This window comes from Protomyctophum bolini, assembly GCF_963924005.1.
Source record: "Protomyctophum bolini genome assembly, chromosome: 1".
Lineage (NCBI taxonomy): Eukaryota > Metazoa > Chordata > Actinopteri > Myctophiformes > Myctophidae > Protomyctophum > Protomyctophum bolini.
Genome location: NC_137862.1, coordinates 6,260,079 through 6,277,353, shown reverse-complemented (window position 1 = coordinate 6,277,353; position 17,275 = coordinate 6,260,079). Strand labels below are relative to the sequence as shown.

At 45.0% G+C, this 17,275-nt stretch overlaps 1 protein-coding gene across 1 annotated transcript in view; it reads right to left on the bottom strand.

The window, feature by feature from the left end:
- Window positions 1-15,813, bottom strand: part of phlpp2 (PH domain and leucine rich repeat protein phosphatase 2) — a 79,624-nt gene extending 63,811 nt beyond the window's left edge. The window contains exons 1-3 of the mRNA XM_080769357.1: window positions 15,793-15,813; window positions 14,137-14,444; window positions 10,420-10,553 (exon numbers count right to left, since the gene is read on the bottom strand). Of these exons, the coding sequence (XP_080625483.1) occupies window positions 10,420-10,553; window positions 14,137-14,438 (436 nt within the window). The 5' untranslated portion in view covers window positions 14,439-14,444; window positions 15,793-15,813. The remainder of the gene's footprint in view (window positions 1-10,419; window positions 10,554-14,136; window positions 14,445-15,792) is intronic.
- Window positions 15,814-17,275: the final 1,462 nt, after the last annotated feature.

Sequence of the window (17,275 nt, the reverse complement as noted above, 5' to 3'; positions counted from 1 at the left end):
GTATAGAAACACAGTCTAGTCCAGCTCTATAAGAGCACCAGGTCCTTTCTCAGTACTAACCCAGACAGTATAGAAACACAGTCTAGTCCAGCTCTATAAGAACACCAGGTCCTTTCTCAGTACTAACCCAGACAGTATAGAAACACAGTCTAGTCCAGCTCTAAGAACACCAGGCCCTTTCTCAGTACTAACCCAGACAGTATAGTGTCACTTGCGGCTGCAACTTGCAGCGTGGGCTAAAAACACTGAAACGCTTTGCTGACGATGCTGAAGTTGCAGCCACACACAACATGCGTCATTTCCATCCACCGACTGTTTAAAACCCCGGAAGAGACGCCGCCTGCTCTAAGATGCATCTTCGTCGTGACACTATACTGTCAGGAAGCCATCAGTGTTGCCAGATTTTGCAAGAGAAATAAGCAACCAGGTTTATGAAAACGAGCCCACCCCGCACGCACGCACGCACGCACGCACGCACGCACGCACGCACACACTTGAAAATACAGAGCTTGTAGATCTTCTTTTTTTTTAATAGAGGTCCCCCCTGGCGATAATACTTTTTAATAATATTTATTTGGGGTTCTTGACATGAAAATATTTAAGAACCACTAGGAACAACATTAGGAAGCAAAGCCCAATAAGCAACCACGCTTTAGAAAGAAGCCCACAAACGCGCAACTACCAATATTTACAAGCGACATTAAACGTTAGTTTTAAATAGGCAGACGTGGTAACACCACTAGGCTGCCACTTCAAATCCCATCCGCCACCCAGAGACCTCCTCAGAGGTTCTGCCTCCTCTCTTTACTCGCATAATCCTGATTCAACTGGATTTATTTCATGCATGGAATTCAAGTCAGATAAGTCAAAATAAGACTAAACTCTGCGAGACGAGAGCACAGCTGGAAGGAAAGAGGAGTTAAATCTGTGCAGAGTGGTTGATATCATGTCATTAAATGGTTGCCATTCACATGCCTTAGATTAGAGCAGTGGTTTTCAAGCTTTTTTGTGCCCAAGGCACACCATGGACACGTAAACATATATATATAAATCTTCCGGGGGAAGCTTTCACAGGAATTTCTTTTAAGAAAAAATGCTACATTTAAGTAGTTTGAACAAATGTATTGCCATCAGTAGTCCTAATGCATCAGGTAATAAGAAGTCTGCACCCAAAATCACACACTCACTGTATAAGGTAAACCCAACTGGAAATTTGTATTGCAATATCATTCACTATCGCTGTCGATTTGCCCTTGCAATTAAATCGGTAATCGGACATCATATTATAGGCCAATGGTTTTTGGTTGTCACAAAAACAGGCACACTTGTGTCACGGCACAGAGCAGAGCACAGTGACAGTAATAATGCATTTTTATAGCGCTTTTCCAAGTGCTCAAAGCGCTTTACAACGGTTCATTCATTCATACATACATTGGGAGGTGAAGCGGCGAACAGTCGACGTCACCAGCGTCCTCACTTCCCACATTCACACACCAATGGTGGCGAGCTCACACCGACCGACTCACTGGAGGCAGTGTAGGGTTCAGTGTCTTGCCCAAGGACACTTCGACATGTGGACAGGAGGAGGAGCCGGGATTCGAACCGCCGCCCTAGGGATCATTGGACGACCTGCTCTACCCGCTGAGCCACAGCCGCCAGTAGAACACCATTGCAATGCATTGCAGCTTGTAGATCTGTTTTAGCAAGCGACACCATTGTACTACGAAGTATAAAGGTGGTGGTGTCACTTTTTTCGCAGTGTTTTGCAGATCCAGAAGTAGCATATGGATATCACTAGCTGTCAGCCTGTCACCACCCCACCCCACTAACCCTAACCCTAACCCTAAACCACCACCCCACTAAACCTAACCCACCAACCCACCCCACTAACCCTAACCCTAACCCACCACCCCACTAGACCCCACTAGACACCTGCGGAAAACGGATAAAATCGCCACCCGGTCCGAAAAAACTTTATACAGACGAAATATTCAGCGGCAGTGTGCAAACGGGATTGACATAAATTGAGGTCAGGTTTTTTTTTTTCTTTCTTTTTTTGCTCTGATGTTCGGCCGAAAAACGCACTAGTGTGCAAAAGTCAAAAGTCCTCTTTTGGTGTTTTAACTGGCTTTAGTGGCGCGCTACGAGCTTGTAGGTCTGCTATTTTTTTTTAATCGTGAAAATGCGGCACAAATCTTTGAATATACTGTATATTCTTTCAGAGCGAACCTTTTTTTATTGCGACTTAAGCCTCTCACTGAAACGTGGTGGTGGAGCATGGAGAACCAGGGATGGGTGGCCTGGGCCGTCAACAGAGAATTCTTAGGAGGATTAGTGAGTCATCTCAAATTAGGAGTAGTGGGGAATAAAGACACAGAGAAGGTGGTCTGTGGGTTCATCCGGGCCTCTCTCTCACATCCCCTCTTCTTCTCCAAAAAAGTCAAACAGAAGGGACTACATTGGTAGATTATTTCCTATAAGCTTTCTCTTACTGAGCCATAATTATAAATAAACCCTGAGTGAGAAGATGTCCAACAGGCGTCCCATCCGCAATTCTGCATACTTGGTCCCTAATCGGAACTTCGGAGGATCCACACAGTTTATATGGTTTTCATTCTCCCCACTGATAGGTTGGCTCCCGCCATAATAATAACGTATTAGGCATCTTAAAACCCTCTGCTTGCAGATGATTAGTTTATTCCCTCCACTCTCAGGGGACAGCGCTGCCTCTGAGAGCACAGTCTCTCGTCCTACAGCCAGTGTGGTGTACAATAAAATAAAAAAAGAGAAAAAAGAAAAGAGAAAAGCCATAATAATAACGTATTAGGCATCTTAAAACCCTCTGCTTGCAGATGATTCCTTTCCCTCCATTCTCAGGGGACAGCGCTGCCTCTGAGAGCACCGTCTCTCGTCCTACAGCCAGTGTGGTGTACAATAAAATGAAAAAAATAGAAAAAAAAGAATTTTGACCTTTTTTGGGTCAAAATATGTAACAAACCAGAAACAGGATTGTGTGTCAACCGTCGTGCCAAACCATACAAGATTCGGACAAAGTAAATTTTTAATTCAGACAAAAGAAAAAGTTACATAATGCAGCTTTAAAGACTAGAATCCGAGTAATTCTTCCCCCCACTGCCTAGAGCCCAGAGATCTAAAGGCCCGGCTCACCCAGGCAGCGGTGGAATGATGCCCGGTGGACCAGCGCCAAGCAGAGATCCCAGGCAGCCGCCAGCCCCCCCCCCCCCCCGTGTGCTGCATTTAGAATCTGATCTCAGGTCAGAATGGGTTCATCAGACCAGTGTGTGTCCAGGTGGAAACCTCGTATGAATCTGATCTCAGGTCAGAATGGGTTAAAGACTAGAATCCGAGTAATTCTTCCCCCCACTGCCTAGAGCCCAGAGATCTAAAGGCCCGGCTCACCCAGGCAGCGGTGGAATGATGCCCGGTGGACCAGCGCCAAGCAGAGATCCCAGGCAGCCGCCAGCCCCCCCCCCCCCCGTGTGCTGCAGCTGCATGGGCCAAAAGCAGGCAAAGCGCCGCATGGCCCTCTGGGTCTCTGGAGCTCTGTTTTCACAAGCAGCGCGCTCTTTATTAAGTCAGCATTTATTAATGTTTACCCTCTCCTCCATGTTTGTTTTCATCTCGTCCCGACCGCCATAGTAGGTGGGCGTGGGCGGGGGCAGTTATAAGGGGGTGTGGCTATAGAGGGTCAGGGGAGGAGGGGGTTGGTTGGGAGATTAGTTCCTTGAACAAATAGGAGAGGAGAGAGGGCTGAACACGATATGTCGCCTTATCAACGTCCCACTGGCCAGCATAGTAAACAAGGTCATAATGATGTGTGGTTAGCAATAAACCTCATGGGCGCACACACACACACACACACACACAGTCACACACACACACACACACACACACACACACACACACACACACACACATTTATGAATGCCATTTTTAATGTTAATTATTATTATCTAATATTTTGGCGTTTTGCCATTTGTAACCACAAACCTAAAGCTGAAGATCTATGGATCTATAAGCTCGACACACATGCTGCCTGCGACATGTTGTGAGCGTATAGAGCTGCTATTTTATTAACACTTTCAGGGGCTTTAAATTGTTTAATCCAGGGATCCACCGACCAGGGCGAAACACGCTAAACCCGCTATTTGTTTAATACGTTTAATTCACCGTTTTAAAAGAATTAAACAGATTTGTCCCGGACCTGGTGACGAGGCCGTTGCGTTATGACGACGAAACCGGAAAAATCACGTCATCCTCTGGGCTGCTAGGGCTTCTGGGAAATTGAGCCCAATGCAAGTGAACGGGGGTTTGTTTAGACTATACAACATGCTGTGCACTGTGGTCTCATGTCGCATTGTCATGGTGCTTCTTATCATAACAAACCAACGGAACATTTATCGCCGGATTTTCGTGGTTGAAAGCTGCAAATACTTCAGCGTACAGTATGCTCTAACGGTAATAAAACAATCTCGGCAGCGTACAGTAGAATATTGGATTAAATAGCGGGGAAAACGGGTTACGTAGTTGAACTGTTAACATGAAAACGTTTGAGAATGTATTGTACACACAATGTAATGTAATGTAATGCAGTGGTTCAGGGGTCCTGGGGTCAGGGGTCCTGGGGTCAGGGGGTCAAGGTTCAGGGGTCCTGGGGTCAGGGTTCAGGGGTCCTGGGGTCAGGGGTCCTGGGGTCAAGGGTCCTGGGGTCGTTCCTCAGCTAAAGTAGTTCATTTTAACCACTTTATCCATTTATATGTTGGCTATTAACTCATAGAATGCTGAAAGCGTTTTTAAACGTTTTATTATAGCCACCCCTAAGAAGCGCATAACGTTTTTATACGTTTTATGGTCCAAAAAACGTTTTTTTATTGATTACTATAGTTCAACTATATTTGCGCCCGGACAACTCATAATGTAACAACGATCGGCTCTAAAAAGAGTTAAAACCCCCCCCTGCTGAAAAGAGGTGTTGGTCTGAGAAGCGTCTGGCACCGCCTATTGGTTGGTCTATGCGAGGACGTACGACGTAATGGAGACGGCCGTCCGGCATAGACCAACGCAGATGTCAGGGGATCTAAAATGGATGGGACAATGCTCTTGTCTGTGTGAATACACTCGATTCCCCCTCCCCTCCTGTTTCTACATGGTTTCTCCCGAGGGAGAATGGTGGGGGGGGGGTCTCTTCCTCTTGGATCGCATTGGCAGTTCCCCCCCCACTCCCGATTCCCCACTGCTTTCAACTGCAAGGCTTGCACTCTCATTCTCGGAACAAGATACAACGCGATTTGCTCTCTGCCCGTATATAATTGATTTCATAACGTTTGCCAGACACATGTGGAGTTAGTCATCGACAGATTGCACATCATTATCGAGGGACCGCCATGATACGTTGGTCGCTGATCGCGAGCCGTACTGCTGCTGCTGTTGCTTTGCTCGCATCCATCCATCCACCCCCCTTTCTCGTTACAACAGGCTATTATAAACTCACCGTCGAGCAGCCTGCCCTGCACCTAATGTGATAAAATGAACGGCAGGACATAATCGGATCGATTATTATCTGTCTATCAGCAACATACGGGTGTTTGTCTTGCAACGACAGGTGGTGCTTTCTCGGTTTTTTTTTTCTCCCAAACACGTTGCGTGCTGCTGTTGCTTTGCTCGCATCCATCCATCCACCCCCCTTTCTCGTTACAACAGGCTATTATAAACTCACCGTCGAGCAGCCTGCCCTGCACCTAATGTGATAAAATGAACGGCAGGACATAATCGGATCGATTATTATCTGTCTATCAGCAACATACGGGTGTTTGTCTTGCAACGACAGGTGGTGCTTTCCCGTTGTTTTTTTTCTTCCAAACACGTTGCGTGCTGCTTCTGCTTCTGCCGCATCCATCCACGATCGTCGTTGTTTTTTTTTCCAGACACAATCCGATCCAGTCTCGCGTCTCACCTTATAGATACGCAAGACTGGATCGATGAGGTTAGTGGTATGTCTGGACATGTTTGGAGCGGCACACGACAATCGACAATAATGTTGATTATGCAAGATCATTTCTTCAAAGCCTAGTTGCCCCCCCCCCCTGTTACTGCGATTGTAGCTCGAATCACAGAATGAGTTCAATGAGCGTAGGGAGAGGGCACATATGGGGCTACGATTGAGGCTGATTTATATTTTCTAACAACTTAGGAGAGAGACTGACCACGATGCAGGCAGAAGAAAGTTTCCAAGTCCGTTTTATGATCAGATAATTATGTGCATCAAGACTCTCTGCTTTCATAAGAAAAAAACTAATACTGTAATTGCGAATGCAATGAGCACTTACTATGAGACCTAGCAGATCACGTCTGTCTGTCTGTCTGTCTGTCTGTCTGTGTGTGTGTGTGTGTGTGTGTGTGTCTGTCTGTCTGTCTCGCTTACTGTATATGTGGACCTGGCCCTTTTGTGCCCATATATGGAGCTGAGTGATTTGTGAGTCATGGTGACATGAGTGTGATGGCGTGGTCCTGCTTTGGGGACTCCTTATATGGTTATGGCTGAGTCATGGTGACATGAGTGTGATGGCGTCTTTTGTGACCATATATGGAGCTGGCGTGGTCCAAGCACTAACTATGACACCCTGCAGATCATGTCTGTAATTTATTCTAATTGTTATTGCAATTTACGATCTGCGTTCGCTTTCCGCGTTCGCGCGTCTTACTCGTAATAATAAAAATCACACCCCTGTGAAGTGAGCAGTGCAATGTTGTGAAGTGAGCAGTGCAACATTGCACTGCTCACTTCACTGGGGTGTGATTTCTATTATTATTACAGTATTAGTATTTTTCTTATGAAAGCAGAGAGTATTCTGTTTCATACGGTATATAGTATGTACATGTCGCTATAGGCCTTATTTTGTGAATATTTAGTTGTTAGGTCCATGCTTTCTCTAAAATTATCTTTTTCAGAGAACTTTAGAGATGGCATGGGCCTGAATAACTATTATTCACAAAATAAGGCCTATAGCGACATGTACATACTATATACCGTATGAAACAGTCGACTCTCTGCTTTCATAAGAAAAATACTAATACTGTAATAATAATAAAAATCACACCCCTGTGAAGTGAGCAGTGCAATTGCACTGCTCACTTCACAGGGGTGTGATTTTTCTGGGTGGTATTTTTCTTATGAAAGCAGAGAGTCTACTGTTTCATACGGTATATAGTATGTACATGTCGCTATAGGCCTTATTTTGTGAATAATAGTTCTTCGGGTCCATGCCTTCTCTAAAGTTCTCTGGTGGGCGCAAGCTGCATTCAATAGCCAATTAGTGACAAACTGTATATGTGTACAATGTGTACTGTTTTCCTCCTAAAAGTAGACATTCAGGGCTTTCATTCGGTATATGGTTTGTATAGGATATTATTTGTGCTCAATTTTATATCGGTCTTTTGAACTAAAAAAACTGAACTGAAATGTCTGTCAACTTCAGGCCTCCATATCTCTGTTGTTTTTTTTCACAAGCAGCGTGCAGGCAAAAGCAGGTGTTAGAAAAAGGTCAATATCTCCAGAATGGAAGATGGTAGAATCATAATTTTTTTTTAAATTGAAGTGGACAAGTTGGGCTTTCTTTTGATTTATGCGGTGTGATTCACGCTATAAGAGGCCCCTCGCTGTGGGCCCCCCAAAAAGTTCAAAAAGCCCATGTTAACCCTTCAGCACCAGTAAGCCATGGTCCGCTAGAACCTGTAGCAGTTAAAGTGTTAAAAAAAACAGATGATCTACGAACTCACGCAGAGCTTACATCTACTGATAATCTTTTTTTGTTTTATATATATATAATTATTTTTGATATATTTTCATCGGCGGGTCCCTGGAACAAAGCATTTTCATTTGATATGGAAAAGGTTTGAGAACCACTGCTGAAATGTAATGTAATGTAATGTACAGTAGGTATTGTTTACAGTCAGGCTTCAGTTCCCCTCGTTTGCTTCGTCAGGATGTTACCCTTGACGACGCACGGCTGCTAGGCATGTAGACACCTGGGACTGGCATCTACAACAAGGCTTTCTGTTTGTGCACCTCAACAACAACACACGCGCACACACACACACACACACACACACACACACACACACACACACACACACACACACACACACAGAGCCCACCTACGTGCATCAACACAGTGGGTGGTATGCAGCAATCAGCCAAAAGAGGAGGTGTGGCTGGAGAGCAGACAGGGATGGAAGAAGTAGCCTACTAACTCTGATCTTTTTCCTTACAAGTCAAAGACATAAAAAAATGTACAATTTTGTATATCAGCTATTTTACCGAATAGTAGAAATACAAAAGTAGAAAAATACAAACGGAAAAATGGAAATACTCAAGTCCCAAGTACCTTGTGAATGTACTATCCACCACTCCTGTGGGTGGTTCACCAACCAGCCAAAAGAGCTGTGACTGCAGTGTCCCTGAATGTCAGCAGGATCGGTATAGGTAAAGGAAATACAGTCGTTTTTTAACAACATACACAAGAGAAGATATACACAAGCCACACAAGATAACAAGTTAGGGTGGCTGTTGGTCACTTATACTCCCTGACTCAACTGGGCACCCAACTGGCCTATCCTCAGAGTACCAGTGTTGTCTGGACTCTGCTTCTGTTTTCCCACCAACTGATAAAGGAGAGGGGAAGTCTCCCATTGGCCTGGCTAGCGTGCAACCAATGTACGGTACAGTATGTGGTCTGGGCTGGACTGGGACAAAAATTCGGCCCGGTCATCTTTGCGTGAATTTGGCCCAGACCAGCCCACCACAACCATCGCGCAGATAGCAGAAACTCTACTGCCCCGCTCCGTCGAGACACACACAAACAAACAAGCCCTAATAATACCACCACTTTTACAGAACAACATAAATGATACAAACCAACAGACAACTACACAACCCTTTGTAGAGGGTTTATTTGTCACTCACTGATACAGGTACAGTGAAATTATCATGATGGCACTGGCAGAATGGCAGCACGCCCGGACCTTTCCTGGTGGCCAGCCAGCCAGTTCTCACTACTGGGCAAACAACGCCTCTGCTTTCACTTGAAAAACTAGGACCATGAAGAACTTAAGAAGACTGATGATCTTTCTGAGAGGCCTAACCATGCACTCAACCAACCACAGTGGTAACCTGAGAGTCTGAAAGTTGACCGCTTGAACCACAGGAGGGTACCAGGCTTTTATTGAAAGGAGGCATATAGAAGAGAGAGGCCTATATTTCTATTTTTCAAACCGATCAGAATAAATAAAAACACATTTTGTGTGAGTATTGAAAATCCAGTAAAATGTACAGGGTTCATTTATTGAAACCAAGTACTGTATGAAATATTAAACAGTGCAATTACAGGTAGTCATTCACTGGTCATTTTCCACTCTCAGACTCCTCCGGAAGACCACCAAACCATCCATACCTCAGAAGGAATAGTCCGTCGCCCCAACATGAACCTGACGTTTGTGTTGACCAAGCTCATTGATGGCTCGTAGTGACATAATCTGTTGTTCGGGTATTTTATGCTTAATATAGAAGTCAAACGGTGTGCCGATATCTTTCTGTATCGTTTAAGTGTCTTTGACAGTTGGTAAGCTAGCAGCCTGCAGGAAGAGACAGGGCAACCACAGGAGGAAAGGGATGCTGTCTAAACTGTCTATTACGTATCGTTGGTTGTGCAACTGTTTCTGAAAAGAGCAGATCTAGAAGATCACAATACGTGTCGCATGACTCGCATTGCGATGCGTTATGACCCCGTAGGCCTATATAGATCAGCTATTTTCAAATACCGGTAGTTCAAATATAAAATAAATAGGGTTAAAGTCGCTAAACTGTTCCTCATTTAGCTGAAGGCCACTTGGAACGCCACTCAAGGAAACCCTGAGGGTCCCTGAGCCCCAAACTCTGCGATAATTTGCACAAGGGTGAGCCAGAAAATAGCAGCCAGAAGAAGGAGACTGCCAAAGACACCAAGAGCTGCCAGCCAGCAAACTAGTGCTGTGAGCGCCGGTCACGAGGACGTCCCACATTAACATAATGTGGATGTACTCAAGAACGACGCAGGAGCGCAAAGCACCAACGAGCTGGCCAGATGTATGTATGGAGAACCAACGAGCTGGCCAGATGTATGTATGGAGAACCGGGACGACTGGAAGCAACGATGGAGGGCTCGACTGAGGACCACCTACTGTAGAGCACAAACCTTTTCAGGAATATGACTGAATGAAGTAAGCACTACGTCTACACCAAAAAACATATTTCCATATTTTCCAACAGCACTGCCAAAAAGAACACAGATCTAGGAGCTAACAACGCATCACATCACAAAACATACTTCACATCAGGCTCAACGGTCAGTACTCAATACTCACCACTGTAGAAGCGAATCATACAGCTGAGGTCTGAGTTGGCGGCCTCTCTCTGCACGCGTACCGGGTCCTCGTAGCCCACCGCCGTCAGGTAGTCGTACACCATCTGAAGAGGACACTCGCTACAGTCCAGCCTCCTACGACATGAAGGGAACAGAGAGTATGCACATGCATGATTTTACCATCAGGACACGCCCCCCCCTCATCTAGACTGAGTGGCAAAACATTGAGCAGCATGTTGGGAGTGTTGGAGTTTGGAAGCGCTCGTTGGAAATCACTCAACCGTCCTGCGTACCACCTAAATGTCACACCTAAATGTCACTCGACCGTCCTGCGTACCACCTAAATGTCACATAATGCAGGAGGCAGCAAAATGTTGTGTTATTGAAAACAAGCACTTCCAAACTGTGACACTTAAAAATAATCAAATGCAGGGCATTTCTTGACAGAAAGTAGCTCATAACATTTCTATGGTGGATTTTTATGAAACAAATACTTTGCAGATAGAAAGAGGATAATTCAAGCTTTTCGTCCAGCTGCAATGTTGGTGAGTTTAACTTAATGCAATCAGACAGGACTTTTCTGTTTGGGTGAATGGGCTGTCAAGGCCAGAAAGTAGTTTTTTGCCACTCAGTAGGCATTCTCGCATAACTTCCAGGTACAATGATGTCACGCGCATACCCTCTATATATAGGGATATCTGGTGATAATGCATCCATCACTGTAATATTGTGATCATTTCCATCCACTCTGTCTTAATCGTACACATGAACACACACTTACAGGGCTATGGCTCATCTTTCATCAACTCAGCTACAGAGCTAATCCGTCATTCGAGCAGAGCAGCAGAGTATCAGAGTCCAGGGTTTGAAGCCGAGAGTGAGAAATTAGGAGAGACGCATCATAAATCTCTTGATTGATTTGTAGTGGTGGGTGATTTTTTTTTTGTACAGTGTACACTGTAGTGTATAGTATGTTGTGGACCATGGTGATATTGATCAATTCTTGATGAAAAGCTTCTAATATATAATTTATGCCCCAAAATCTAGAAATCTCCCACTATTAAGGCAACCGGGCCGGTTCCACGCACTGCACAAGGCACTTTTCTTTTTTTTACTTGAGCACCTGCCCCTCTAAATGTCTGTGCAGTGTGCACGCCACTGCCTGGCAAAACTACAAAATAATACAATTACAATACAATAATCAGTAAGCAAAGAATCGATAGTTGCAGCACTATTTACTGTACAGTAGGCAGATTCCAGGAGGCCATAGTGGGCTGTCCACCATTCACACCAGCGCTTATGCTGGTGTGCTGGGCGGGAACGGGAACCCCTTTTGGTGTTTTAAACATGTTATAATTTAGCTATCAGGCCTAAATGGGTTAAAGACCAAAGATAGGCCCCTATTTAATCAGAACCTCTCTCCCATCATAGCAGCCCAGTGGTAAGCCATTAGATCTCTGAACTCTGTCAAGAAACCTCTTCATCCTTCCTCAGGCTGGGAGGTATCCGAGTGGAATAGTAACAATGGAATGCGGACGTGCTCAATGGGAAAGTTCCAATGTGTGGAACTATAGCCCATAGCACCCCGCTTTGTCTCAATGGGATAGTTCCAATGTGTGGAACTATAGCCCATAGCACCCCGCTTTGTCTCAATGGGATAGTTCCAATGTGTGGAACTATAGCCCATACTAGCACCCCGCTTTGTCTCAATGGGATAGTTCCAATGTGTGGAACTATAGCCCATAGCACCCCGCTTTGTCTCAATGGGATAGTTCCAATGTGTGGAACTATAGCCCATAGCACCCCGCTTTGTCTCAATGGGATAGTTCCAATGTGTGGAACTATAGCCCATAGCACCCCGCTTTGTCTCAATGGGATAGTTCTAATGTGTGGAACTATAGCCCATAGCACCCCGCTTTGTCTCAATGGGATAGTTCTAATGTGTGGAACTATAGCCCATAGCACCCCGCTTTGTCTCAATGGGATTGTTCTAATGTGTGGAACTATAGCCCATAGCACCCCGCTTTGTCTCAATGGGATAGTTCCAATGTGTGGAACTATAGCCCATAGCACCCCACTTTGTCTCAATGGGATTGTTCTAATGTGTGGAACTATAGCCCATAGCACCCCGCTTTGTCTCAATGGGATAGTTCCAATGTTTGGAACTATAGCCCATAGCACCCCGCTTTGTCTCAATGGGATAGTTCCAATGTGTGGAACTATAGCCCATAGCACCCCGCTTTGTCTCAATGGGATAGTTCCAATGTGTGGAACTATAGCCCATACTAGCACCCCGCTTTGTCTCAATGGGATAGTTCCAATGTGTGGAACTATAGCCCATAGCACCCCGCTTTGTCTCAATGGGATAGTTCCAATGTGTGGAACTATAGCCCATAGCACCCCGCTTTGTCTCAATGGGATAGTTCCAATGTGTGGAACTATAGCCCATAGCACCCCGCTTTGTCTCAATGGGATAGTTCTAATGTGTGGAACTATAGCCCATAGCACCCCGCTTTGTCTCAATGGGATAGTTCTAATGTGTGGAACTATAGCCCATAGCACCCCGCTTTGTCTCAATGGGATAGTTCCAATGTGTGGAACTATAGCCCATAGCACCCCACTTTGTCTCAATGGGATTGTTCTAATGTGTGGAACTATAGCCCATAGCACCCCGCTTTGTCTCAATGGGATAGTTCCAATGTGTGGAACTATAGCCCATAGCACCCCGCTTTGTCTCAATGGGATAGTTCCAATGTGTGGAACTATAGCCCATAGCACCCCGCTTTGTCTCAATGGGATAGTTCCAATGTGTGGAACTATAGCCCATAGCACCCCGCTTTGTCTCAATGGGATAGTTCCAATGTGTGGAACTATAGCCCATAGAACCCCGCTTTGTCTCAATGGGATAGTTCCAATGTGTGGAACTATAGCCCATAGCACCCCGCTTTGTCTCAATGGGATAGTTCCAATGTGTGGAACTATAGCCCATAGCACCCCGCTTTGTCTCAATGGGATAGTTCCAATGTGTGGAACTATAGCCCATAGCACCCCGCTTTGCGGTGAGATCAAAGCGTGTCGCCACTCACTGACTATTCCACTCCGGGATGCACGGTATTACACTGCAAGGAATTATGTTAAACATGTTTCTTAGTGGTGTAGACTTAGCTTAGCAAATATTAAAGAGATTATTTTAAATACCTGAGTTAATCTAGCATACATAAATTGTGTGTTGCAGACAGTTCAACAGCATGGTTTGGGATGCATCATGCATATTTAATTTAATCTACTGGGCAGACATTTTAAGCTTCAATGATTAACAGACATGAAACAATGTTGCAAGTTCTTATCACAAATACATAGAGTGATTGAAGTTCAAATGAGAGAGAGGGAGAGAAAGACAGAGTTAGATATAGCAGCAGCAGCAGAGAATGTAGCCTGGTAATAATGAGCGAAGCCTGCAGCTCTGAATGCTTTATCTTAACCCATTTTGGACTGAGGTCGATTTAAAAAAAAAAAGACTTCTAACATCCTAACATTTTTCTGAAAACCCCATGTTTCTATGTGAGTGGTGCTCAACCTTTTTCATGTCAAGGACCCCCAGAATTATCTCTATTGGGCCACGGACTGTAGCTCACTGTGTTCAGCATACCTAAGACATGGCCCTGGACTAGCACTGGAGCCTGTCGTAGCGTACGGTAGCTCACTGCGGTCAGCCTACCTCAGCAGGTCGCCATGCAGCTGAATGTAGAGAGCCTCTCCGTCCCTCTGGGCACACAGCTCCTCCACCGTGGTTCTGGTGGTGCAGAGCACCAGCTGGAGGTCTGCCTGAGGGGTGGAGGAGGAGGAGGAGGACGAGGCCTGGGGCGGGCCACCGGAGGCCGAGGGGGGCTGAGGAGGGTCCACCGCTCCCCCGTACAGACACACACAGCCACGTTGGGGGTCTCCCTTAAGCCAGTCCCGCTCCCGCGACCCGAAGCGGGTCTTTCTGGTCACACAGCCCCGGCTTCCGTTCCTCTTCATGTTGCGCTGCAAAGTATGGAGACACGGGTCATTCTAACGAGACGGACAACAGACGAACGGAGAAATAGACAAACATTTCAGCTTGAGACTCGATGGATACGTCGTCTCCTCAGCACCCAAACGTACAACAAAGCCCTGCTTCAAACATTGAAAAAGTAGCGTAGCACATTTCTATAAGCCCATAATGCATCGCACGTGAGCGATAGATTTGGAATTTCTGTATTCCATGTGTTTTTGAACTAACAAAACATTGAATGCCGTCGACAATGAACGGCCAGTTCTGAGTGTTTGTGTAAGACACAAACACTGAAGACGAAGGTGAGGACACAAATTGTGATCGGCCAGAAACGACATGATGTAATGCTGATGTACAGTACGACGATAAGACCGCATACCGCACTTCACACGCACTGTGGTTTTTATCCATGCATTTGTTTTAATAATTCTCTCTCCCGCCCCACACGTACAGTACACGTGGGGCATGCGTGCACCCAACTAGTGGAGCTTGAAAGTGTGTAAGTGGAGCTCCGCTCCAGTAGGCTCCACCTTCAGCAGCACAGCCCTGATTAGGAAGGTTTATTAGGTTGGGCTGAAGGGGTTGGTGGAGGCACTGCTGCCCCGATGGCTCAATAATCTGTCATTTTACATAATGTAGATTTTAAATAGCAAAAACTTCTGTATGCCGCATCAGTGACTTTGGCCAACCCGTTTGGGCTGGCTGTGGCAGACAGGGGGGGGGGGGGGGGGGGTCTCACATTGGAAACCCCCACCACGCACACACACACAAACACGTACACACACACACACACACACACACACAAAGCGCTAATCAGATAGATCATGTACACAGGGCGGAATTTTGGCATTTCATGTCTCATGCACTTGGGAATGTTTGAATGATTCCGTCTGAAATTCAATTAAAAACAATTACATCAAATATACATTATTATTAGTGGTTCTCAAAGTGGGGCCCATGGGACCCCCAGAGGTCCTTGAATGCAGCTAAATTAGTTTATATAGCATCAAAATCAGTGTAACCCTATTTGACAATCTGGGTTGGCTTTTCTAAAATAGCCCATCAACAAGCTCACTTGCCTTGAAGGTAGCCTATAGACTATATTATATTTTCGAAATATTTTGAACATTAATAATATATAATTATAAACAATTTTGAAACATGACATAACATATCTATGGCTGCCCCAGTGCACCTGGTTTAGTAGCCTATACACATTTCAAATGGGGGTCCTTTTTTGACAAATCAATTTTGGGGAGTCTCTGCCATGAAAGTGTTTGAGAACCACTGTATTTATAATGGGCTATGTTATGTATTATGTCATATAGAATAACCTGCCTTTAGTACGCGGATTCCCGTTGCAGCAGCAGCAGCACCAAGGCGGGCTGCCCCTCCCGGAGCGTTGCTCCGTTCGCCGCGACCTGCCGTCTGATTCAATCCGTCCTGGTGAAGCACCGGCTCCGGCTGGCTGTCGGTGCAAGCCCCCTTATCCCCACCGCCGCCGCCGCCTCCCTTTTTCACGTCCATTCGGCTGTTTGAGACCATGCCCGCTGTGTTCTGCTCGTCCTCCATCGCCATGGATGCTGCCTATTTTAAACTACAAACAGACACAATTTGCGTACCGTCGTGACACACCGCCGAGCCCGCGACTGATGAATTCCAATAGACGCAGCTGGGAAATGTCATTGTGTTTCGGTGCAGCGACGCCATAACGAAGAGTGAATATATCCGAGCCTACTGTCATATAGGCTTACGGTTACAGAGGGGTGATCAATAAACATTGAAGGGGCAGGGACTGTAGAGCTAATCAATAAACATTAAAGGGGCAGGCTTGGACTTGTTCTTATTCATTGGGCACTGCCCATGTCAGGGGGAGAGGCCTGTTTTGGAATTATTCAACCTCCAGTTTATAAATTATCATTGTTGTGCTTTTGTTATATACTGTTGTACATTCTCATTGAAGGTGAAATTATACCTCTGTGGTTGAAGTGAACTATCATTCTAAATTAATCCTAATTCTAAAAAATAGTTTCATAACGTGGGGTTATGCTACTTGATATATATTCAAATACATGTTAAGTGCCCTACAGACTAGCATACTGGACTATAGGCCTATGTGACTAATGTACATCATTTTGCTGAACTTTTAGATTCCCATTGACTACTTCTAAAAATCCCAAAGATACTTTCAAGGGCATCCCTCTAGGTTGAGTATATTCCTAGTTACAATTTAGGCATTTAGCCTATAGTTTTATGATGATGTAAGAAAACTCTGATAAATATGAACATACCATTTATATCACATGTGACACCATCTGTCGGAATGGAGCACGACACCCAATGTACACAAGAAGAAACCAGTGGAATGTGTTTGACTTTTTTTTATTTTTTATTCTCTTGATCATTTTCTCCAACCCAAAGACAAGAATACACAGCATAAATTGAAAATATCCCATTTAATAGTTTACAGCCTCTCATCTTTATACCACTATCATTTATATTTTCAGTCCAGAGTCAGACATTCACTTTGAAGACATGGACCACTGATTCAGTTCAACATGTCAACTTGACTGGAAAATAAAGTAAACTCCTGTAAGGCCCTCAACAAATAACTATTTGTAATTGTTGAACAGTCATGGTGGCTCTGGGAATTACATAGATTTTGATTTCAAAAGTACAATGGATGTTTTTTGTTTTTTTTATTAGACTGGGGAATTGGACATGGTGGCCATGGTTACCTGCTCTTCCAAAGCCTTGCCACACTAAGACAAAACTAAATATCTCAAAATTACTCGTGTGCTAAACCACTGAAAAGAAAGGG